The sequence below is a fragment of the Mytilus trossulus genome, chromosome 14 (genome assembly GCF_036588685.1).
Source record: "Mytilus trossulus isolate FHL-02 chromosome 14, PNRI_Mtr1.1.1.hap1, whole genome shotgun sequence".
Classification (NCBI taxonomy): domain Eukaryota; kingdom Metazoa; phylum Mollusca; class Bivalvia; order Mytilida; family Mytilidae; genus Mytilus; species Mytilus trossulus.
This window is the reverse complement of record NC_086386.1, coordinates 24,147,939-24,173,694: the sequence shown is the minus strand read 5'-3', so window position 1 is coordinate 24,173,694 and position 25,756 is coordinate 24,147,939. Positions and strand designations below refer to the sequence as shown.

Sequence of the window (25,756 nt, the reverse complement as noted above, 5' to 3'; positions counted from 1 at the left end):
AGGTGTCCGACCCAAACCTTGAACGTGATTAAACTAAACTGAACAACACCCGATATTTTTTTCAAGTAAACCTAGGCTTCTCAGCTACATATTGCACCTAGTGCGGAAAAAGCATTGCCGTAGAAATTTTTTAGTAAAAATTTCCGTATGAGTGAGATAGGGTGTCCGACCCCAACTTTAGGCCTGATTTATGAAATAAATGACCCGAATAACACCCTGGGTTTAGTTTAACCCCGACATCCCGACACAGTCTGTACGTGCCTGTCTCCATATATATAGGAGCCCGTATTTCAAGCTGTTGTTATATATCAATTGTTTTTCGTTCAATATTTTGTACATTAATCAGGCCTTTGCGTGAATTGCTATCTATAGGAATTTTTTCTGAGACAAGTGTCTGTGAGTATACAGTTTGAAACTGTTCTATGTAAGGAATGAGTATAAGATTATGAATAAAGATATTTGATAAACAGCCCAAATTTTTTTTATACTACTTTTATACAAGTATTTTAATGGCGAATGTGTAAGAAGACCCCACAATAATACTTCCCGATGACAAATATATGAAAACGTTTGAATTCCTTTAATTGGGTCCTTTTACAAAAATAGAAATAGAAAAACAAAATATTTCCGGGATATTTATAGAAATACATGATTATATACATGATATTCTTCCTTTTCTATAGCAAAACTGATACTTTGATAAAAATCAAATAAATTGTAGTGTTTGTCATTGTTGCTCTTTGTGACAAAGATATCTTTAAACCATTCATTACAAATTACCGGTGTATCTTTGAAATGTCGGGTAGTTCGCAACCCAATACTGCAAATGTTAAAGGACCATCACAAACAGCCAGCGGTGCTAGTAGTACAAGAGGAAATCGACATAAACAAAGACAGAAGAAACAGAGATTTGTTCAAATAGGAAATATAGCTCTTAGTGTTATAAAAGGGAACATAATACAACAAACGGTATGATTGTACTAGTACATAGAATTTACCTTTGATTGGAATGATTCATTAAAATTTAATTTATTGATTATTATTTGAAAAATGTTTTTCGTTCGCTTTTATACATCAAGAAAGAAATGTTGACTTTGTTTAATCTACCATTTTCTGCATACATATATGCCAGTAGATTTACCAAGTCAGGAATATGACAGTTGATACAATGTGTCCATTCGTTTGATATGCTTGAGCTTTTAATTTTCTCATTTAATTATGAACTTTCCGTTTTTAATTTTCTTCGGTGTTCAGTATTTTAGTTATTTTTCTTTGAGTGCATTTCTTTCTAACCTAAATTTTGTAAACGTTGTGTGGCGTTTGTTATCGTTTGCTAAACGCTACAAAAGTAGAAACAAATACATCTTTGAATCAGTGTTTACTGACCCTGAACTTTCAATACTGATGCACATATTGTTGGCAAACAGACTTGTTACGCGGTTATAATTAAATGCGGTACCTTCAACCAACATAGTAATAAAGCTCACGACTGTACACCGTTCTTTCTATTTCATATGTATGAAAGTTTGTTGCCTATAACTAAGATTATTACTAACAGTGTTTAGGATTTTCTTGCTTATGCTGTTGAAGCATGGGCCCCTTTTCAAAATGCTCCAAACGATTGCCTTGATTTAGCAAGATATTCTTTTATATTTTGTTACGTTTATATGGTATCACAGGCACTAGAGCTAAGATTTCACTGCATTGTTTGTCCTTTTGAAGATTGGTCTAAAGTTTTCTGATAATTTTACTAAAATGCTTGGTTGATGTTAGAAATTATAAATGTACCGTTCGTACTTACAAACGATGAACGACAAACTGTAGACGCATTTTTAGCGAGTGCATAGTTTTTCAACGTTTATGTTAACTTTGCAAACGTATGTTACAAACAAATGATCAAAAAATTTGCGCGCTTAGCCGTTTACATCGTTTGTCATTTTTAGAAGGAAATGCATTCTTTGTTTTATGAGAAACCGTGTCACCTTTTATGTCCGTTTGCGGACATTATTTTTTCTTATCGGTCGTCCCACTGTCTATATCACTCTGTTCAGCTCTTAATATTATTCCGTATCATGTCTTTGTGACGTCAAATACGTTGACCCGGCCTTAATAACTTTGACCCGGACATATCAGCGACGTCATAATGTTTGAACCGACGTTAATAACTTTGGCCCGAACTTATCAAGTCATCTTTTGTGTGCTGGTGAACCAAAGAAAACACTTCTGAAACACGCAAATATAGCCCGATAAATTGATAATCGGATTATCTGCATATTGATATTGTAAAATATCAGCTGCTTTACATTTTATGTACCGATTATCAGGTTATCTGCATGTTGATATCGTAAAATATCAGCTGCGAGACATGATATGAAGCTTTTTGTCGAGTGAGCGTAGCGAACGAGATCAAAAAGCCTTCATGTAATGCCAAGCAGCTGATATTTTACAATATCAATATGCAGATAATCTGATAATCGATTTATCGGGCTATATTTGCGTGTTTCGGAAGTGTTTTCTTTGTTTCGCCAGCACACAAAAGATGACTTAATAAGTTCGGGTCAAAGTTATTAACGTCGGTTCAAACATTATGACGTCGCTGATAAGTCCGGGTCAAAGTTATTAAGGCCGGGTCAACGTATTTGACGTCACAAAGACATGATACGGAATAATATTAAGAGCTGAACAGAGTGATATAGACGGAGGGACGACCGATAAGAAGGCTTTTTGATCTCGTTCGCTAAGCTCACTCGACAAAAAGCTTCATATTATGTCTCGCAGCTGATATTTTACGATATCAACATGAAGATAACCTGATAACCTGATAATCGGTACATATGTTCTTATATGGCCAATCGATCAGTGTATTCAAAACAATTCAATTCATTTGTACTTTGGTGTTTGTTGTCTCATTGGCTATACTTCTAGGTCTCCTTATTTTTATGCATTCATTTTGTTAGATAAAGAATATGTATTCTACGAAGATTATAAATAAGTAGCTTTAATTCATAAACATTATGTAAATAAGGGTAGATGTACGTTCAGATAATTAAGATACATACAGCTAAGTGATATGGAACATGTTTCACTCCGCCGCACTCTGCATATATGTGCTTGTCCCTGAAGTCGGGGGCCTGTAGTTCAGTGATTGTCGTTTGTGGATGTGAACATTACATATTTGTTTTTCGTTCATTTTTTGTACATAAAGTAGGCCGGTCATTTTGTCGTTTGAATTGTTTTACATTTGTCATTTCGAGACATTTTGTAGCCGACTAAGCGGTATGGGCTTTGTTCATAGTTGAAGGCCGTACAAAGACCTATAGTTACAATCATACTACAACTACTTTTTATATATATATATATAGTGAGATTGAACGAGATAATAAGTAGTCTTAATTCACTAACATTTTGTAAATAAGGGTAGATGTACGTTAAAGTACAAGCAGCTATGTGATATGTAGCATTTTAAATCCCATCTTCTTTCTATGTCCCTTTTATGGGCATTATGTTTTCTTGTATGTTCGTCCGTTCGTTCGTCCGTCTGTCCGTCCGTCTGTCCCGTTTCAGGTTAAAGTTTTGATTAAAGTTTTTGGTCGAGGTAGTTTATGATGAAGTTGAAGTCCGATCAACTTTAAACTTAGTAAAACATGTTTCCTATTATATGATCTTTCTATCTTTAATGCCAAATTAGAGATTTATCCCATTTTCACGGTCCACTGCACATGGAAAATGGTGGTGCTGATAGGGCATCCGTGTACTTGGGACACATTCTTGTTTTTATATATACTGAGATTGAAATAGATATGCATATTATAGTAGATATGACGGTGTAAAAAAGATAGACGACAAAAAGACAAACCGACAATTCTACAAAACACTATATATCTGAAGCAAGCGGTGATTCTACAAAACACTATATATCTGAAGCAAGCGGTGATTCTACAAAACACTATATATCTGAAGCAAGCGGTGATTCTACAAAACACTATATATCTGAAGCAAGCGGTGATTCTACAAAACACTATATATCTGAAGCAAGCGGTGATTCTACAAAACACTATATACACAATGTAACTGAAGCAAGCGGTGATTCTACAAAACACTATATATCTGAAGCAAGCGGTGATTCTACAAAACACTATATATCTGAAGCAAGCGGTGATTCTACAAAACACTATATATCTGAAGCAAGCGGTGATTCTACAAAACACTATATATCTGAAGCAAGCGGTGATCTAAGAGGCTCTGGAAGAAAATGCATGTCCATCTCCTTTAAGTTGTAACACATTTTGTATAGGTTAATACTTTAACTTAAATCATGAAAAAATGGGTAAGTTGTGTGAGGAGATTCAGGTATTACTTAGTAAATAGTCAAGAATATGTCAGTATTGAACATTTATAAGATTGACATTAAACTGCGTCTTCAAGATGAGATTATCCATTTTTTTTTGCCGCTAGATCAAGTTTTCAGTAGAGTTTCGTGTGGGAAAAAAATCGGGTTTATCTATTGAATAACAACCGGAATCTAATTTTCAAATGACACACTTTAAAAGCAAAATTTCCAATCGAAACGGGAAGAAAAGAACTATATATAAGCCCTCCACATTTGTTGGCTATAAAGTGATTTATCTATCTTAACATATCACTGTTATAAAACTAATAAATCCCAAGATAATACACTGAAAAATAGGATCGCTTTATATATTTTACTGAAAAAAATAACGGATAGTATTTTTTTTGTGTAATTATTTATTTCCCTTTAATGACTTACACGTATCATCGTTTGTATACATTTATTATACAGGTATCACAGTATGCTTCCTTCTAATAACAGTTACTTTTTTAAAATTTAATATTTATTCTATACAACTTTTGATTACTTGAAAAAAACGTCTACATACATATTGAATCGGATAACTGTGATTGGTTTACGTTACATATGTTTATGTAAATTTTTTAGGGACTTTCCGTTTTGAATTGTCTCGCATTGTCCGCTATTTTTGTTATTTTACTTTCTACTATACTCAAGTTTACGATTGTTTTGCCTCCTGTACATTTACATGTTACTTTGATCTTAATGAAAAAAGTTTCGAAGTGTTGATGGTGTTTTGAATATGATCATCAAGGTCATTGAAATATTATCACAGAACTTTGACTCTAATATCTTGGGTTATTTTTGCGTCTTGTTATTGCTGCAGTTTTGGCCTGATATTGGACAATTGGGTAGTTTCTATATTCATTTTTCTTGTTTCACAGCCTTGTAAAATGCATGAACAAAGACATGGTTTCCTAGCGTAAATATCCCCAAAATATTAGACACACACAAAAAACAAGGTACGATGAGGCCGGTTTTGCCCCCCCCCCCCCCCCTATTTTCGTATTTTTCAAATTCTCTTTTTGAAAGCTACTTATAATATTAAAATATTCCCTGATGCTTGAAGTTTATTTGGATGAACTTCAAAACCACTAATTTTAGCAGCTGGGTGAGGTGAGGGAGGTAAAACTTCTGTTATTATTCAAACACTGTTACTTTTATTTATTTTTGTGTGTCTCGTACACCATGTTTTGTTGTTATCAAGAGCCTGCGCCAACGTGACCCAGGATTTTTTTTTATTCCAATGTCATTAGGACTATGTTTGCTGTCTTGATCGCCGTAATTTTCTCTGAGACACGTAGGCGCACCCCATTCAATTTTAAGAAGCACCTTCTTTTAGCGTTTTTAGTGCCCTTTATTCCCCCCCCCCCCTCATCACACCCATTTTTTTTAAATAAATAGTTTTGAAGTTCATTCAAACAAACTTCAAACCGAAGAGAATATTTTTACGTAATAAGCAGCTTTCCAAAACTGAATTTGAAAAATGTGAAAATAGGTGGGCCAAAATTGGGCCTTATCGTACCTTGTGCTTTCCCAAAACGATATTTTTTTAGGACTTTAAAAATAAAAACTATTTTTTTTAACCTGGTTAAACATTTCTTGTAATTTCAGACTGACGTATTAGTCAATAGCGCAGTACCAGATTTAGATCTTAGTAAAGGGAGAGCATCCAAAGCTTTGGTAGACGCTGCTGGAACAAGCATACAATCAGAATGCACGAACCAGTATCCGTCTGGTATCAACTGTAAGACAGTGGCAATAACTGGACCAGGCAATCTCCATTGTAAGGCAATATTTCATGTGACATTACCAAGATGGAAAGCTCAGGGAGACGAAAAGGTAGTTTAACACTTTCTTGTCAGCATTGGTTTAATGTATAAGTTGTTCTCCTTTTATTTGTAAATCAGTTACCGGTTTTTGGATTCAGTACTCTGTGTAAAAAAAAAATCCCCAAGCATCTTTAATTATAAAGTAAGAAGTGACTCACATGTTATTTCGACATAATTTATAGTGTAACAAAAGGATTTCCTGTTGTTTAAAAAAGAGGGACGAAAGATACCAAAGGGACAGTCAAACTCATAAATCTAAAACAAACTGACAACGCCGTGGCTAAAAATAAAAAGACAAACAGAAAAAAACAATAGTACACATGACACAACATAGAAAACTAAAGAATAAACAACACGAATCACACCAAAAACCTGGGGTGATCTCAGGTGCTCCGGAAGGGAAAGCAGATCCTGCTCCAAATTAATAGTTTGTAATTCTAAAATAAGAAGATTTATATATTTGTGATTGCCAATGAGACTCTGTCCACCAAACATCAAAGAATAAGGATGAAGACAACTGTATCTCACTGCATGCCTTCAACGATAAATATTTTTTTTAAAGCGTGTCGTGAAAGGCCCCTACACGAAACCATGTTGATACTAAAGTAATTGATATTCAAGCTCACGAGATGCAGATTAACTCACAACTAAATGACCATAACCGAAGAGAAAACTCTACAAAGCACAACTCAGGACTGGAACCCAGGAGAATTGATTTAGCAGATCGTGCTGTACATGTGACAAAGTTCAACAAGCGAAAACTCAACGTCCTGATTAATACTAAAACAATACATGAATAACACATACGGACACATATTTGTTACAAGAATGATGCAAAATTAGTTATGTCTGTCACCGGTTATTCATTTCCTAATCTAGAAATCTACTTCCTGAAATTTGAAAAAAAAGTATTTAATAAGCTGTCCGAAAGTTAAAATGCCTTATTATTTTCACTTCTTTTATACTTTTAGAACATAGATTTCATTGTACGTAACTGCTTGGAGGAAGCGAGCAAACAGAAATTTACATCGATGTCGTTTCCTGCACTGGGAACAGGATTCCTGAAATACCCGCCAAGGACTGTTATTGCTTCAATGTTCCAAACTGTGGAAGATTTTACTAAGAAGACTCCCAATTCCACAGTCAAAGTTGTGAACTGTATCGTTTATACAGAGGACGATGGTACATATAAGGTACACTAAACAATATACACAGAATCTCTCGTCTATATCTTATGAATTGTGCCTGTCTGTCAGACTTGAATGTGCATTACTTTTCTATCATATTATAGAACAATTGAATGTATACATGTTATTACAAGAGTACACATCATTTTACAATACAATATTTAAGTATATAGATATAAGTTGAAATGAACAAAATCACATTTTAATTTATGGCCCAGCTTACGCCCGTCTTAGGGTGCGGAATTTTCTCGCTGCGTTGAAGACCCAATGGCGGCCTTCGCATGTTTTCTGCTCTTGAGTCGGATTGTTGTCTATTTGGCATATTCTCCATTTCCATTCTCAATTTTAAGACTTCAACTCTCAATGAATGATAAACATGAGTATTTTAACTTGAGGATGTAATTTAAAGCTTAGAAATTATCTTAATTGGTTATAAAATTTTGTAATTGAATGCCTCTCTTATATTTTTGGTTTTCGAATGTAATTTTTTTTAAAGTAAATAAATGTACCAGATTTTGCAAAGGACTTTTAAGGATTGTTCCTGTCATTAAGTTGTTGTCTCTTTGACGTATTAAACATATTACTTTTGTTCATATCGTATTTATTTGCCGGTAGATATAATGCAAAAGTCATGCTTCAAAACTTGATTTAACAGGAATTTCAAGAAGAAGCAATAGCAAAGGCGACTAGTAAAGGTAATGTAATATAAACAAAATGTGATTTTTAAAAAAAATTATCTTTGTCAACATATTGTTTATTTTATACCATTTGTAAAAATTGCACAAAATTTGGTCTATTCTCGTAATTTGCTCAGGTGATACAAAAAAAAAGAGACTAGGACTAAGAGGAAGACTATATACATTCCGTATCAATAAAAACCAGAGGAAAATGCTATAAAATGTATAATTGGAAATAAAACGAGAAACTGGGATAGTCGTGTTCGTTTTCTTGATACACTTATAAGACAAAATACGGAGAAAAATAGTGGAATCGTACTTATTACAAATGAAATTCTCCTGTGTGTAAATTAATAAAATATATTGAGATATGATATGAATGCAAATAAAAGAGGAATCCAACGTAATTACAAATGGCTGATTTATAACGAAAAAACAAAAGAAAAAGAAAAGAAACAAATGTGATTTGTATGTTTAATCTACATGTAGTAATAAGTGTTCATTGACCATCTACTCAAGGTATGAACTATTATCTTCTTATTAAATTTTATTTCAAAGGTCTCAAAGAAATAGATATGGTAAACCAAAATTCTCTGGATGCAAAGATTGGAAGCATAAGTGTTAACATTACAGTAGGGTCTATCATAACTGAAAAAGTAAGAATATGTATTTCTAGAAAGACTTCTTGCAATGTATTTATAATTAATATATTAATAAGTAAAACACTGAGTCACTCTATCAAAGTTGATTGATATAATGATTGTTTATTGGTGTTTAACACAATTTTCAACATTACCGGCCAAATTGTGACGAATGTATCTTGAGTGAACCACCAATCATCGGCAGTAAAAGTCCCAATCCTTGTCAACTGAGATAGATGTAGAACGCACCTGTCAAGATCAGGGTTCAAACTCTCAACGTCACCGTTGACAGCTGAAAGTTAATACTGTTAACGAACTATAAGAACACTCTGCTAAAGGAGCCCTACATCATTTTTATCATGTAGGGACATTTCAGTATTAGGCATTTAATCCTTCCAATATATCACATTGAGCACAACTTTTGGTTATCTTGTTATTATGTCTCTTTTACTTTTCCCCATTTCCATTCTCAATTTTATATATTATCTATAGTTAAAGCTTACACAGGCAAAATTTGCTCACATGAATTTCACATCAATCTCACGTGAAATTCACATGAAAAATATCACGTGAGATTCACCTCAATCGAGCTTATATATGAAACTCACGTGAATATTTTCATGTGAATTTCACGTGAATTGAGATTCACATGAATCTGATGTGAAATTTTTCACATGAATTTTACGTAAAATTTACTATTTTTTTTTTATATTTTTCATGATTTTAATTAAATTTGCCAATTTAGATATTATTTGAAATACTCTATTTTAAAAATTCATGTGAATTTCACATGAAAATTTTTACGTGATTTTCATGTGAAATATACATGAGTTTCACATGAGAATTACGTGAAACTCACAAAAAATGTTTTCACGTGAGATTCACGTATAATTAAGCTCGTTTGAGGTGAAATTGATGTGAATTTCACGTGAGATTCACATGAATTTAAATTCACGTGAAATTGATGTGAGTGAAATTTGCCTGTGTATACCACATACCAGGCTGATGATTTTGTGTAACATATTCTAGTTCAGAAACATGCACACAAAATGATGTTTCAGACCTTAAATATAGAATGTTTTCTCAATATGCATATTTTTTTACAATGACCAGATAAATATTAAGATTTAAAAGAGCAATTTGCAATAAGCTCATTAACAGAACATGTTTTCCAACACTTATCTTCAGTGAGGAGTTTTACATTACATTTCTGGGCGTTTTACAGCTGACTATGCGGTATACGTTTATCCCATTGTTGAAGTACGTATGGTGTTAATTTCTATATAATGTGGTCTGTGGTAGAGAGGTACCTTATTGGCAGTTATACATGTACCACATCTTTTAACTATTGTATATTCAAAATATCCGTTGTAAAAATCAAGATATCAGTACAAAATACATCATATAATTTGGTTCTAACGTTGTTTCGTAGGCTGACGTGATTGTCAATAGTTGTCCGTCTGATATGAGACTGGATACAAGACCAGGATTATCAAAGGTTATGTATGATGCTGCAGGAAATGGATTAAAGACGGAAATTGACAAAAACTATCCCAATGGTATAAAAGTCGGGGACCTTGCTGTGACTGGCGGCCATTCACTGCATTGTAAAAAACTCTATCATGGGTGCTTGACATCTTTCTTTGCAAAGAGGGAAAGTGGGATGCTTCCAGAGACGGTTTGTACTTTTAACTTTAGAATTAAGATCAGTGAAATTACAAGACGATTATTGTAAAACATCTTTTTAAATGTAATTAATGTCTGCCTTTAGCGAATTGACTTTCATTCAAAACAGATGTATTAAAAAATAGCAGTTAAATGGACCTCTGATAATATTTTTATGAAATGTCTTCTGCATATACATGAATTCTTTTTATCATACATGTACTTCCACCTAATTTTATTGAACGGGACATTTTTGTTTCCTTTTTTTAATCTGTAAGGAAAGCATTCCATGTATTTGTGAATTTGGATAATCGATTAGGCAAACCTTGTAGTGTAGATCAGTTGAATTGGTTAATAATTTGTAAGAACACAGTATTTATGGAACAATAATTTATATTTTACTTTCGAAATATCATATGTCACTTTTGTGTTTTACTAGGTTCTAGAAAATTTTGTGACGAAATGCCTTGACGAAGCTAATAAGTATTCTGTCAAAAGCATAGTCTTTCCAGCGCTGGGTACAGGATTTCTGAAATTTCCACCCAAAACTGCTGCTTCGAATGTAATAAAGGCTATTAGAGACTTCCAGACGAATAATGCACAGTCATCTGTTAAGACGGTTAAGATTGTTATTTTTGGTGGAACAAATGATTGGACCTCCATTGAGCAGGTACTCATATTATAATTGCTTTATTGTGATGTAAATCGTTTGGTTGCATACATGTTTTGTGTATTAATCTACTTTAATATCATGAACCATGACGCTATGTATGGCCATCCTCTGTCTGTTTTGGAAGATATTGTGTTTTCTTTTTTGTGTTAAAAAATAGTTTGAGAGATGTTTATTTGTTCATTTTCTCGTACAAATGAAGAATTATATAATTGTTAATATCTGTGTCATTTGGTGGCATTTTTGTGAAGAATTGTCTCATTGGCAATCCTTCTTCATCTTTTGTTTTAATCTTAAATGTTCACAACATATATTTGATATGCAACTATTTGCAGCACACATAGCTTGTACAAAAAAATAGATACAGCATTTTGTGAACAAGCATATGACAATTGAAATGAATTTCAAGATGCAGTCTACATGTATCTCGTACGACTGTCAATAATTGATAAAACATGTATCTTGTACCGGTGTAAATATTTGTTAAAATTATACGATTTTTAATTGTTATGTTTTTTTATTTTGCAGGCATACGTATCAGAATTAAATTCAACAGGACAAGGCCAAGGAGGTAAACTGTTCTTATTTATCTATTCATAATCTTTATAACTTCGATGCCTTTGTAATATTTTACAATTAATTGAAAATGATATAAATTTACGGTAATTTGAAAATTTACGGACATTGACGGAGGCATTCGTATAATATTGTTTTTTAATCTGATATTACAAGAGGGTCGTTTATGGAAGTGTGTATATAGATGCAAACAACCTACTGCATAATAATCTTTATTGATAATTGCACAATGGATATTATAATTAGTTTTTTTTTTCATTTCTTATGTACGTATGGTAGCAACTCGCCTGACGTACCGAGTTTAATGTATTTTTGTAATTTCAGCCACTGCATGTGCAGCTCCAGCGTCACAAACAATACCAGGACGAGGAACAAGAGCCTACCTTGCTCATAGATATCAAGAAGAACCAAGACCACCACCATATTGGACACACTTCAAAAGTAACCAAACTATAAAGGACTGGAATACTTCACAAAAAGGAAGTCACTGCAAAGTTACCAGTGTTGATACAAAAACATATCAATCGATTGCAAAGGCTTTCAAGAGCACAGGAGGATCAACCATAGTGAAAATAGAAAGAATCGAGAATATATTACTATATGAGAAGTATATTCAGGAGTGTCAAAGAACATTTCGTAAGGCGTATGTTACTCAACTTTGTACTCCCCTCCAAAATGTGAAGAAATCATCAGGCCCTGGACTCACACTCAAATACCTAGATCAAGAAATGACTAAACACTTACACGAGGAAATCAATGAGTTGTATTTGTTTCACGGAACTAAAGTAAATGCAGTTGATGTTATAATACAACAGGGTCTAGACAGTCGGCTGGCGTCATCGGGACTGTTAGGTACAGGAGTGTACACTGCCGAAACGGCATCCAAATCTGCAGGCTATACAGGTATAAAGTTTTGAGACATACATTTTACTCATTTGTTTTCATGCCAACTATTCTGAGTCATTTCTCGGAAATCACAATTGAGGCATACATATTTCTCTAAAGTAAGCCCAGTCTAAAGTAAGCTGTGCTTACTTATAATGTCGTGTATTAGATATTTTATCTGTTCATAGGGGGTCTTTAATGGTTACTGTAAAAGGTCCAAAGGAGTAGGTTCAATTTTAGATAAATATCGATTACTAATTTTGTAGACTAATTTTAAACACGAATGCTCGTTTTCTTTGTAGAACATTTTATAGATGTATGTATTTAATACACAGAGAGGAAACTAGTTATTCATATTCAGCTGAATAATTGTAATAAACACAAACAATTGTATTGAGCAGTCGAGATTGGCAACACACCGGACATGATGATGATCATTTGTTATTGTACACTTAATCTGTTTAAGTTTCAACCGTCAATGAACTAAATCATGAGTCGAAGGTTTACATTTTTTAATCTAACCAATCAATTTCTGATTCCTCATGTCCTGACCATTATTCAACGATTAAAGTCGTGTACAGCAAAGGGTATTGATTCTCTTCTTACAGAATAAAAACCATCGACCACTAATTTAACCACTATCGCTAACTCAATTATGCCTGTACTAAAGTTGTTACCCATTTGAATTCGTTTGATATTTTTTATCTCTTGATTTTACCTTTTGATTACAAACTATCTATGTTGAATTCACCTCGGAGTTCAGTATTTTTTCATGTTTTTTTTTATATTCATTTCAGATCAAAATAAAAATGGAGAAAGTAAGATGTTTCTGATGAGAGTTTGTTTAGGAGATATTTTCATTACAACTCAGATGACGAAGTTCAGACGGCCACCATGTATGAAGTGCTACGATGAAACTTGTATTAAACATCCAGAACTATTTGATTCAGTGGTTGCAGAATTTGGTAGTAGAAGAGAATTTGTAGTTTACGATAGAGTCAAATGTTATCCTGAATATATCATAACATACAAATGATCAAATATCATTTAATACATTTTGTCTAATTATTTTTGAAGACTTGTGAAAAATGATGATATTTGTTTCCCAATTTTTATTATATGATTTAGAATATATTATATTTTCTTATCTATCTGATTATTCTTCATGATCTGAATCAAAATGTTTACTTTTGAAATGCAAGAATGTATGTTTAAACTTTTAATATAGACAAAGGAACTTAGTTACTTATTGTCCAAACGTTTGTATTGGGATAACCCCCATCCTCCTTTAAAAAAACCCACACTCAACAAAAAGGTAGAAAATAAGGCATATTTAAGGCATAGTAGCTTTTCAGCGTTTGTTTTATGTAAAATTGGTACCGTTATATTTTATTGAAATATTTGACTTAGAATTGCCATTTTACATAAACATGTTGGCAAAGTTAGGTGTAGGCAAATTTTACACTCATAAATACATTAACCTTACTTAAATATTTGTATTAATAGCTAGAATTCAAAGGTACCAGGATTATAATTTAGTACGCCAGACGCGCGTTTCGTCTACTAGGACTCACCAGTAACGCTCATATAATAAAAGTTAGAAAGCCAAACAAATACGAAATTGAAGAGCATTGATGATCCTAAATACGGCTAAAGTAATTTATGCCTAAGAAAATCCTAAGTTAAAAAAAATTCAAAGTATGAGACGCGTTATATCATATATCATTTTGTATAAGCATTGGGTCATGTCGAAATGTTATCGCCAACACGCTGAACTTTCTATGTTAACATAAAGATCATATGCATACATTTGACAATCAAACCTCATCTTCTCATTTGTATATAGACAACATCTATTTTCAAATGCAAGCACCAATATCTAACATATTATTATTTTTTTCTGTGAACGTCGGAAGGCTGTTTTATGAGCAATTATCTGCTTGAAAATTCGAATTTTGATACAACATTTACGTTTATATCAAAACATATGAGCACCAGGGACGTGTTAATTTGCTGCAACGTTAGGAGATCTTAGGAACTATATAAAAAAAGTACATATTACGTGGTACAGCAGAATTCATATAAGGTCAAATTTACTATGAGCGAGTTGGAAGCTTTTGTGGTTTTGTTTTGTAATTTATAAATAAATGAACGTGGAACTTTTAATACCCATGAGCTATTAATCATATTACTACCAATTCACTCATTTACCAGTTATGCACAAATGAAATTTATTCAAATCTATAACGTAATTCGACAGACATGGGCATAGCTAACGATTTGGATAGGTTACTCTGCACGATAAAGTCAAAGGGGCAACACCGTGTAACAAAAAAACGTGTGTTTTGTCGTACAACTTCGTACAGTTTCCTGCAGAAAACCGAAATCTATATTGAATTTAGGTAAATACCCTCGCGTAAATTTCGACAGTGTATTCAGATAGTTCATTATTAGTGAAAATGATTATCATTAAGGTTATAATAAGAGTTTTCCGATCACGTTTTGCTGTTTTAGATAAAGGTAAAGTAATAATAGTTTATCGCTGCTCATAAATCAATCAGGAGAAAACAAATCTGGGTAACAAATTAAAACTGAGGGAAACATATCGGCTATAAAAGAAAAATAACGAATCAACAGATCTAGAAACACTGAAGTGTAGACAACAATTGTCGGAGGGAGTTTGCACCTTCGTGTTTTATATTGTCAAACTCGATAATGAGTTTTTTTAAGGAAGGTTTGTTATAATCATGCCAGCACCGACGTACTGACTATCGAGTTTGTAATACCAACAGGGCCTTGGTAGTTGACCAAATTTATAACAAAACAAGAACACGTTTTCGTTTGAAGGTGAACTATTGGTGTTCGAATTTTCAAAATGTTCGGTATGTCCTAACAATTTAAAATTTCTGAATATTTGTCAAATATATATAGGGTTATAACAATTTGAATGATCATATACACTCTTGAAAATCTATTCTTCAGTATGACTTTGCTTGCCAGTGATTTGTTATAGTTAAAAATTGTTTCGTTTACACGGTGAATAATGCATCCTTATGAAGTTTGTCATTCTGTCTTCAGATGGTTTTTTTTAATTGTTGTTCCATCTTGGTAACTTATAATTGTAGTAAAACATTGTGTAATTAGCGTTTATTCAATTACTTCCTGCAATTAGTTTAATTCGTGTGATTTCCAACATCCGTCAAATGCTAAAAAGTATGAGGTAATTTAATATAATTGCGTTCTTTGTTTTACGAATGTGTGTCAATTAATTATAGTAGAATTCTTTATGAACAAGTTCAATCGATTTTTGATTAATAGCAAGTTCATCTTATATATATTTTATGCAAATAAGCATTGAAAAGTAAACAGTTTGATATGCATATCATCAAATCATTTGATAAAAGTGTCAACGATAAACACAATTACCATATAGGACAGTTAGCAAGCCAGAGCATAGAACGTCGGTATGAAGGCACTACCGTTTCTGTTTTGTTCGGTCCTTGTATTTTCTGTTGCAGGTAAGTTAATTAGTTATGTAATTGAATATTACCCACAAATAAAAAAAATAAAATAAAGCATTCTATGTTCAATTTATTTTGTTCTATCATCAATATCAATGTTGTCCTTGGTGAAAGAAGCTGCAAATTGACATCTTTTTGATTGTTCAATTAACTCCAAAAATTGTGTCCTGAATGGCCAAGCAATACTACTCCATCTGAAACTACGAAAAGTAAAAACTAATTTTGATAGTTCTAGTCAGTTGCTATGAAATTCATTAGTTTATATATATATATATGTGGATTTTAGTATTGTTCCAGTCATTTTAATCTAAACTTCATTTGAGAATCCCGAATATTACATTATTTAGTCATGTTAAGTCTTTCAGTCCATTTCTGACTTATTCAATGCAGTAAATTTAGTACTGTTAATTGTATTCACTTGAAGTCATTTCAGTCCTTTTCAGTAGATTTTCACACATGCTTTATAATAGCTTTACGTATTTGTCTAAAGTAAGGCACCTGTAGATCAGTGGTGTCAGTGGGTTCATATATGTCAATTTTAGTTTCCGTAAAGTGTGACGGCCCGCTTTTTTTCGTTGGAACTGTTTCAAATTGTTCACTTTTTAGCAAATTTAACGATTTTACGGGAGGTCTATAACTGCTTATTTCCTCATAATTTGAATACGTAGATGTATTATTGACGATCCTGCCATAACTCTTTATTTTCTTACTTATTATAATTTGTATAAAACATTGAATTTTGATTTTGTTGACCTTTCAAAAACTGCATCTACGAATTACAATGTGTACAAAATGGGACTAAAATTCACTAAGAGTAGTTATCAATGGTACCAGAATTATAATTTAATACGAAAGACGCGCGTTTCGTCTACATTAGATTCATCAATGACGCTCAGATAAGAATAGTTATAAAGCCAAACAAGTACAAAGTTAAAGGGCATTGACGACCCAAAATTATAATTTGTATAAAACATTGAATTTTGATTTTGTTGACCTTTCAAAAACTGCATCTACGAATTACAATGTGTACAAAATGGAGATTAAAATTCACTAAGAGTAGTTATCAATGGTACCAGAATTATAATTTAATAAAGACGCGCGTTTCGTCTACATTAGATTCATCAATGACGCTCAGATAAAAATAGTTATAAAGCCAAACAAGTACAAAGTTAAAGAGCATTGACGACCCAAAATTTAAAACAAATGTGCCACATACGACTTAGGTAATCTCTGTCTGGATAACTTGTATAAAGATTTAAAGTATGGATCGTGTTATAAAACATTGACACACCATAAATCATTTAACCATTTTGTATGTATCAATACAAAGTTAAGAACCTGTTGGTCAGTTGTTTTCATTGATTGATGCATTATATTGGTTTAATGTTTTATTATTTGTCTTTCCAACATTGTCCAACAAGTTTACATGTAATAATTTCTCATTACCGAGGACCAAACTGACTGAATTGTCTCTCTAGCAACTGACTTTCCAAGTTGTTTTTAATATATCTCATCAAATAGGTCAAATAATACACCAGCCATTGCCTGTCTGACCAGATTAATGTCACTCTGATTGATGTATTATGTTTTATAGACTAGTCTTTAGGCAAAGTCGTCTTGTACTTCGGCATGACTGGATTTATTTTAAGTTTGTAAACAGTTCAAGTATGGCGTCACCAGTGGCAAAATACATATATTTATTCCAACTTAACCTATGATTTAAAATTGAGAATGGGAATGGAGCATGTGTCAAAGAGACAACAACCCGACTATAGAACAAACAACAGCAGAAGGTCACCAATAGGTCTTCAATGCAGCGACAATTCCCGCATCCGGAGGCGACCTTCAGCTGGCCCCCAAACAAAATATATCTAGTTCAGTGATAATGAACGGCATGCTAAACTCCAAATTGTACACAAGAAACTAAAATTAAAATAATACAATAATAAGAAAGGCCAGAGGCTCCTGACTTTGGACAGGCTCACACATGCAGCGGGGTTAAACATCTTTATGAGATCTCAGCCCTCCCCATTTACCTCTAGCCAATGTAAAAAAGTAAACGCATTACATTACGCACACTAAAATTCAGTTCAAGAGAAGTCTGAGTCTGATGTCAGAAGATGTAACCAAAGAAAATAAACAAAATGACAATAATACATAAATAACAACAGACTACTAGTAGTTAACTGACACGCCAGCTCCAGACTTCAATTTACTGATTGAAAGATTATATCATCATCATATGAATATCAGGCACAATCCTTCCCGTTAGGGGATTAGTATCATACCATCATAACGTATATACGAAAAGAACATAACCCGTGTCATGCCAACAACTGTTTTTTTTTAAATAGATGTGTTTAGTTCCGATGCAGAGACCCTATAAGTTAATCAATATCAACGCCAAAATATGCAATCTTTAATGGCCTGACAACAGTATTGTAACTAAATACATTCTCAAAAAGTCTATTCAAAGGTTTTGTTACATTTTAGCTTCTGATGTGAATACTGACATTTTTGTGCTTTATAAAGAATATTTCCATAAAAAATGGATGTGAAATACCTGAACGTATAAGAAGCCTGCATGTTGAGCTATATTTACGAATGATATCCTTATGAGGATGATAAAATATATTTGTACGAAACAGGATGAGTTAGCTCATTATTGCATGCCCTTTATTAAATAATATATATACAATTTGGAAAAAAAGTGTGATTTAGTATGATATCGCTCAAAAAAGGAAACCAACACGTTAAAAAAATATGTCATGTGTCTGGAGCATTTTTCTGGATTTACCTTTAACAGGTTAGCTGAAAGCCGAGCCTATAGGTTATCGTACGGCCTTCAACAATGAGTAAAGCCCATACCGCATAGTCAGCTAAAAAATGTCATTTGTCTGAAGCATTTTTCTGGATTTACCTTTATCAGGTTAGCTGAAAGCATATAGCATATACATTTGTAGGTCACCGTACGGCCTGCAACAATGAGCAGAGCTCATACCGCATAGTCAGCTATAAAATGCCATGAAATCACAATGAAATCACAATGTAAAACAATTCAAACTAGAAAATCTAATACCAAAGCACTCACTATTGAGATTCGTACGTCTGCATCTATTTTCATGATTTACTTTAATCATGAATGCTCAGTCCCGAATATTTGAAAGGTAGGGATTTATAGGACATATCAACAGTAAAGCTGAATGACCAGGAAGGATATGAAAATAGCCAAACCATCTAAGGTAAACTTTGACTGAAGAATTTTGCACCTTCGTGTCTTGTATTGTCTAAACAGGAGAACAAAATCTTCAGAAAGGGTTTTTATAATCATTCCAGCACCGACGTATTGACTTAATGATTAAGTAACCAACATGACTTGAAAATTGCAAAAATGCATTTAACAATTAAAACAACACGTTATAATTACCTTGCATACACAACTAAGTATTTTTCTAGATTTACCTTCATCATGAAGCCTCTATGCGGAGTATTTGAAAGCCAGGGATGGATAATTTAAACATGATGAACTATTTAACAATTAAAAATGTTCAATTAAATATTGTAAAATAACAATGCAATGTTATCTTATGAATAAACATTTTAAAATGGTAATCACTTCACAGTTGTCGAAATTTACAATCAAATTCAGATGTCAAATATATAACTTTACAATGCAAAGTGTGGTTAGTACAATTTAAATACAAAAGAAGAACTATCTTTGTACAAAGAATATCCGAGTTTTTTTTAATTTAATATTTCAATGATACCATTTCCAACACGCATTCGATAGTTAAACATTGAATGATAGCTTCTTAGATAGACAGTCAAACGGCAGGGGTACCGACTCAGTGCTGTTATGTTTTCGTGCGATCCCGATTTAAATGAAAACTATATATACGATTTACAATATATGATGTCCTTATATGAAATTTCAAAATTTTTAAAAATCAACCTAACTTCGTGATATTGTAAAACTTTGAAGTTTTTTATAATTAATTTACTAAAACTTTTCTAAAATTGTCCGTTTATAAATTTTGAAATTATTAAGAAACTAAGGTTTCAACTACCTCAGGCAAAGTTGATTTTAGAGGAATTTGGCTATTTATTTTAGGTGTTTTGTTATATAAAGCTCTTCAATGGTTTCGGTTCTTATACCTCTTTGGATTTGAAATGTTTGGCTTTTTAGCCTTCCTGATAAAGGTAAATCCAGAAAAGCGCTTCGGACGCAAGAAATTATTAAACGTATTAAGCGTATTGTTTTCATTTTTTTACTAAAAATGTTGGTATATATGCATCATTCAACTTATTTGAAATATCGAGATACTTGTAACTGTTATTGGACATTACATGTAGACATTTAGACATCAATGTTCTTCAACTTTGTACTTGTGTGGCTTTTTAAATATTTTAAAAAGCAAATACAAGAGCGTCACTGATGAGTCTTATGTAGACAAAACTCGTGTCTGGCGTACGAAATAATAATCCTGGTACCTTTGATAACTATTGAAGTAAGACATCAACACTCATGTCGTACGTTTAGAAGAAAAATTCTTAGTAACAATAATGTCAGTATGCGGCAGTTTAACGTTTTAACATTTCTGTTGTTGTTTTGTTTTTGCTATTCCTATAAAACAATCGGTAGCGCATAAACGCGAAAAAGCGAAACTGTTAACATTTATGTATTTAAATTTGAACGTTCTCCTGATGTTTTTGTCGAAACTATTTTCCTAAGGGTATCATGATGTTATTAGATATATAAAAAGATAATGCTACTAGTGCAATGGATCTTAGAAAAAATTGACTGATATATTTTCAGATTTTTATCTATATATGACAAAAGTAAAAAAAAAAAAAAAAAAAGTAGATTAAAAATTAGGACTCATTTCAACTAAATAAACATTAAAAGTGTTTTAGAGCATATCATAATGTAAAGATTACAAATGCTGAAAAAAAATGTTTGATAAAGTGATTTATTGCTAAGATTAGGTTTATAAGCCATTTGATTTTAGTACTCAATTGATGTTTTCTTGATTTTCAAATTATCGTCTTCATGTCGGAAAAAACCCCACAGAAAATCAATCTCATTGATCTTTGCATGACAATAAAAAAAATAAAAAATAATTAAGGAATATATTCACGATAATGTCATACTCAACCATTGAAGATGGTTTCTAGAATAGTCATTGACGAATCAATGACTTTAAAACAAAAAAATGATAAGAGAAAGGCAGGTAACTTTTATTGGATCACACATTTTCACACCAATATTGAATTTGAGTATTTCCGCCAGAGGCGCGTTTTTTATACAAAAAACTCACCAGTGACGTTCGAATAAAAATAAAGCGAACAATCGAATGTTCAAAGGTTGAATTGTAAGCTTCATAGGACATACAATTGTAACTTTTTGAACAACTTCTTTTCGTTTCATTTGTATAATTCATAATGTATATTGGCGACAAAATAACTAGGGGAAAATTAAATTTTAGTAATATGATTGTTTTTATATCTAATATATATTCCAATTATTAAATATTTCAGTTACAGAACAAAATCCTATTTTTTTTTAGAGCAAAGCAAATAACTGTGACGCAACAACGAATTACGCGAAATAGCAAAAACGCTGTATAGCGCAAAGCAAGATAACGAAAATGATGAAGTTAGATCAAATCATCATTTAATCGTTATTTTCATTTTATATGTATTCGACATTAAAACAATTAGAGCGAAAACGCAAAATTGCAAAAATCGGTTAAAATATTAAAAAAAAGCTTCATCTTGTTATTAAATGGTGGTATTGTAGCTTTCACTATTCCCCTTGATATGCAACACATAAAATAAACAGATAAACATATAAACTTGTTGATATTTAATGTTAAAGTGAAAATTGATAATGATTTAGCATTTCCTTTGAAAATATTTTGTGATCCTTAGAAAATGACATAAAAATGGGGAAAATGAAAAAGGTTGCTGTCGGTGTAAAACTATAAGTTTATTGACCAAACGAAACAGTTAGAGGGGTTTCTACCTAGATACAGACTTTCTTATCCATATTCATCACAACTTTTCGGAAATTTCGGTTTTTAATGCTGTTCATTCTCGTATTAAGGGGGCTCCTTGGTATAAATCATTTTTTTCTAATATAGGATTTCGCTATATTTTTTTTATAAATGAACTTTATCATATAATTACTTAAAAGAAAAGAAAATAAAAAAATTGGGTCACCGTTCATTTAACTCACAATCTCCCTCGGAAAGAAGCAAACATTTTTTAATGTCCTTTTTTTCTGTTAAGCTAATAGGAGAAAAAGAGGTAAAATCAAAATAAAAAAATAAGCTAATTACAGAAATCGCTTAAATTTTACAATAATTTAGTTTATGTACAGGTAATTTGAAAACAATAATAAAAAATTATTAAATTCAAATTTAATGCCAAAAAATGGCATTTTTTGCACCAAAGGGAGATAATTTGGAGCTTTTTCAATGATATAAACATTTTAAAAGTCATCTGGGGCCAAACCGAATGGGTTGATTCGTGTACCATATCATAAAGTAATAATTAACTAATGGAGTAATAAATAAAATTTGTAAGGAGAAAATAAAAGTTTATTTTTTTGCTGAAATATTTGTACCCACGCGCCACCTTAATATTGTTTTGTTTTGCCTATATGATTCGAGCGTAACTGATGGATCTTATGTAGACGAAACAATTGCCTTGCTATCCAAATTATAAGTCTCTTATCGTTGATGAGCTTTTACAAATACTGGGTGGATAACTGGTGCTGGTGATCGATTCATTCAGGAGGCTGTCAGCAGCCAAGTATTTAGCAGTTACATTGCCCTGCAATACCATAGATCATATGTTTATTTTCAATTGATCACTACCGCCTCTCAGGCATATATCGCTATGGCCGCATTGGCGCAACTTTCGGATTTAATAAGTTTTGAATGCTTCTTAGCTTTGTTTTTGATGTGGCTTTCAAACTGTTTCGTTCGAGAACTCCGGTTGATTTCAGCATTTCAAATAACAATGGTTTCTATCTGAATCAACAATCTTCTCTTTTACGTCGTTCTTTTTACAGCAGCCGTTTATTTGATTGATACGATAATTGCCTGAAATCGAATATTATTTCAAAAACTTCTTTTTGATGAACAATTTAACATAAAATCAATCACCAACTAGTAAAAAGCAAGCTTAGAATCTTTTCAATTTATTTATTCACATTCACAAATGACAAACAAACCATAATTTACATAAAACTGTTGTATTGATGATTGATAATTAAGGTGTTTTTGTTTGTTAACCTAGATAAGATGAAACACTTCAGTATGTTACATAGAAAAATACATTTTACGATACAACATAAAGAGCTTTCTCAAACCTATTGCTTTAACTTTATCTTTCCATTTATAATGATTCAAATAAATGTCTTACATGTACGTATGTATAATCTTCTGACACATCTCATAAAACGCGGTATGATTTTTTTCTGGTTTTCATATTGGTGCTTGTAATTTTGCAGATAACCTAGCTTAAATATGTTCGTATAGAGATTTGATGATTTGTCAAATTGTAGTCATAAAACAAAAAAAATGTTAGGCCTCATAACGATCGTCAATTTAAAAAAATCGTGTAAACAACCATATAAAAGATTTTTTTTCCTTCATTGTAGCAGTCCAATATTCTGTTAAGTAGGACCAATTCGGTAGATGAGTTTTTACAAAAATGAGCTTTGACAGTACAAATTCCAAATTGACATTTCTGATATATAGATTTTTCAAAATATTTTTAAGAAGTGGCGAAAGATACCAAAGGGACAGTTAAACTCATAGATCGAAAAATAAACTGACAAAGCCATGGTTAAAACAGAAAAAGACAAACAGACAATTAAATAATAGTACACAATACACAACACAGAAAACAAAAGACTCAGCAACACGAACCCAACCACAACTTGGGGTGATCACATGTGGCACCCGTCGTGTTGCTTATGTTTTAAATAAATCCGGCAAATAGACTAATTTGGTAGGCTACGTTTGTTAAAAGGGAAAGGGATTGTAATTACGACGTAAGAACATATCATATATCATCTGTGAAACGGTTATTCCATAACGGTCAACCAACTCGTGATGGTGTTCGTAAAATTTAACTTCACCATTTGGAACTCTTGGTTTAATAGCTTCCTTTTGAGCAACAACCCTATATCAAGGAAATCATGAAAGTTTTGTCGTTACTATACAATGACACGCAATAACTTTAATAACCGTTCGATATTCCTTCCTTTTTATTTCTTGTGAAATATTTGAATTACAAGATTCTCTAAGAATAAATATGATAAAAGTTAGTAAAAACCGATATATTTGAGTTTTGCATTTGTTGCCTCTATTGCGTCTTATATTGACACAAATGTTAGTTTGGCCGCACTCATTATGACATGACTCAGATTTGAAGTCGCTTCCGAAAAAAGAATTTATACAGTAATATAAAAAAAAAGAAGATATGGTATGATTGGCAATGAGACACCTCTTCACAGGAGACCAAATGAGACAGACATTAAAAAAAAAACTATTGATCATAGTTCGGCCTCAAACGAGAAAAGCCTACACCGCTTAGTCAGCTATATCAGCTACACAGTTTATAAGACACGTTTATTTATTACAATTTACAAACCTTTTGTTGATTGAAGTTGCAGATGTTCGATTAATCTTTGTAACAACTGTATTATGAAACAGAGAGGGGAACTTAAAAATTAGATCCACAATATTCAATAAGTAGTTTTCTTTCTATTTTTCTAAACATACCAGTAAACGTTGGAAACCAGTACAATAAAAAAAGTAGATATAAAACTGTATGCTTAGATGTAATGGTTCTGTGGAAGGGTAAGGATGAACTTGTTACATTCGTCAGGAAATTTTAAACTTCAGATATAATTTGTATTCTGTGGTCCAACAATTTTTATAGTACATAAAGGTCTCCAAATTATTAGGGCGTCCTTAAAACGTCAAAGGAATTACTTCAAATCTACAATTACAACATTAAATTAAGTAAATATATATATATATATTTTTATCAAATAAGGTTTTTTTAGTTTTAAACACAGAGAAATAATTAGAACCTGACAAACTTATTTCATATAGTTACTATACATTTTTAAAGAAAAAAGGTTTCTATGTGAATTTTGAGTGGTTATGAATGTCGTTAAATAATCTCGATGTCTTATATCTCAACATTTAAAAAATCATATTAAAGGGAAATCACACTATTGTTTATACGCATCGCTCTCGGCGCCGCTATAGTGTCGTAACTGTATTATGACGTCGCTGTTTTCGTTTCCGTCGTAAATTGAGAAAATGCTAAATTTTAATAAATTGCAATGTTTTTTTCACAGAATTGTTTTGTCGCGTGGATTGCGGTATAGAAAGCGGACTCAATGAGCATTTTTGTTTTATTTTTTCAGTTCGAGATTTTCTGAAAATGAGCATTTTTGTGTTACGCTTACTGAAACAGTTTAGAGAGTCAATTTTGTAATGGTTTATATATGAACCCATAAGAAACGAAATTGAAAAATCTCAACTGTTTTCTTCTATTTTTTATGAGTGAAAACGTCAAAAATCATCATTTTCGTCTTTGTTTACATTTTTTCATTGATCACCAGCACCCGTCAGGACCGAATCACCAGCACAGTACGTTATCTTGCAGGACAACCATACCCACCGTGGACAAGGTTTAGTCCAAC

At 32.2% G+C, this 25,756-nt stretch overlaps 1 protein-coding gene across 1 annotated transcript; it reads left to right on the top strand.

Annotated features, from left to right (window-relative positions):
• The first annotated feature begins 769 nt into the window (after positions 1-769).
• On the top strand, positions 770-13,538 carry LOC134697407 (protein mono-ADP-ribosyltransferase PARP14-like). The gene is made up of 10 exons (XM_063559669.1): positions 770-969; positions 5,984-6,211; positions 7,173-7,394; positions 8,044-8,083; positions 8,624-8,721; positions 10,139-10,384; positions 10,811-11,041; positions 11,570-11,612; positions 11,942-12,520; positions 13,300-13,538. Exons 1-10 carry the CDS (start codon positions 796-798, stop codon positions 13,536-13,538), a joined length of 2,100 nt encoding a protein of 699 aa, XP_063415739.1. The 5' UTR covers positions 770-795.
• Positions 13,539-25,756: the final 12,218 nt, after the last annotated feature.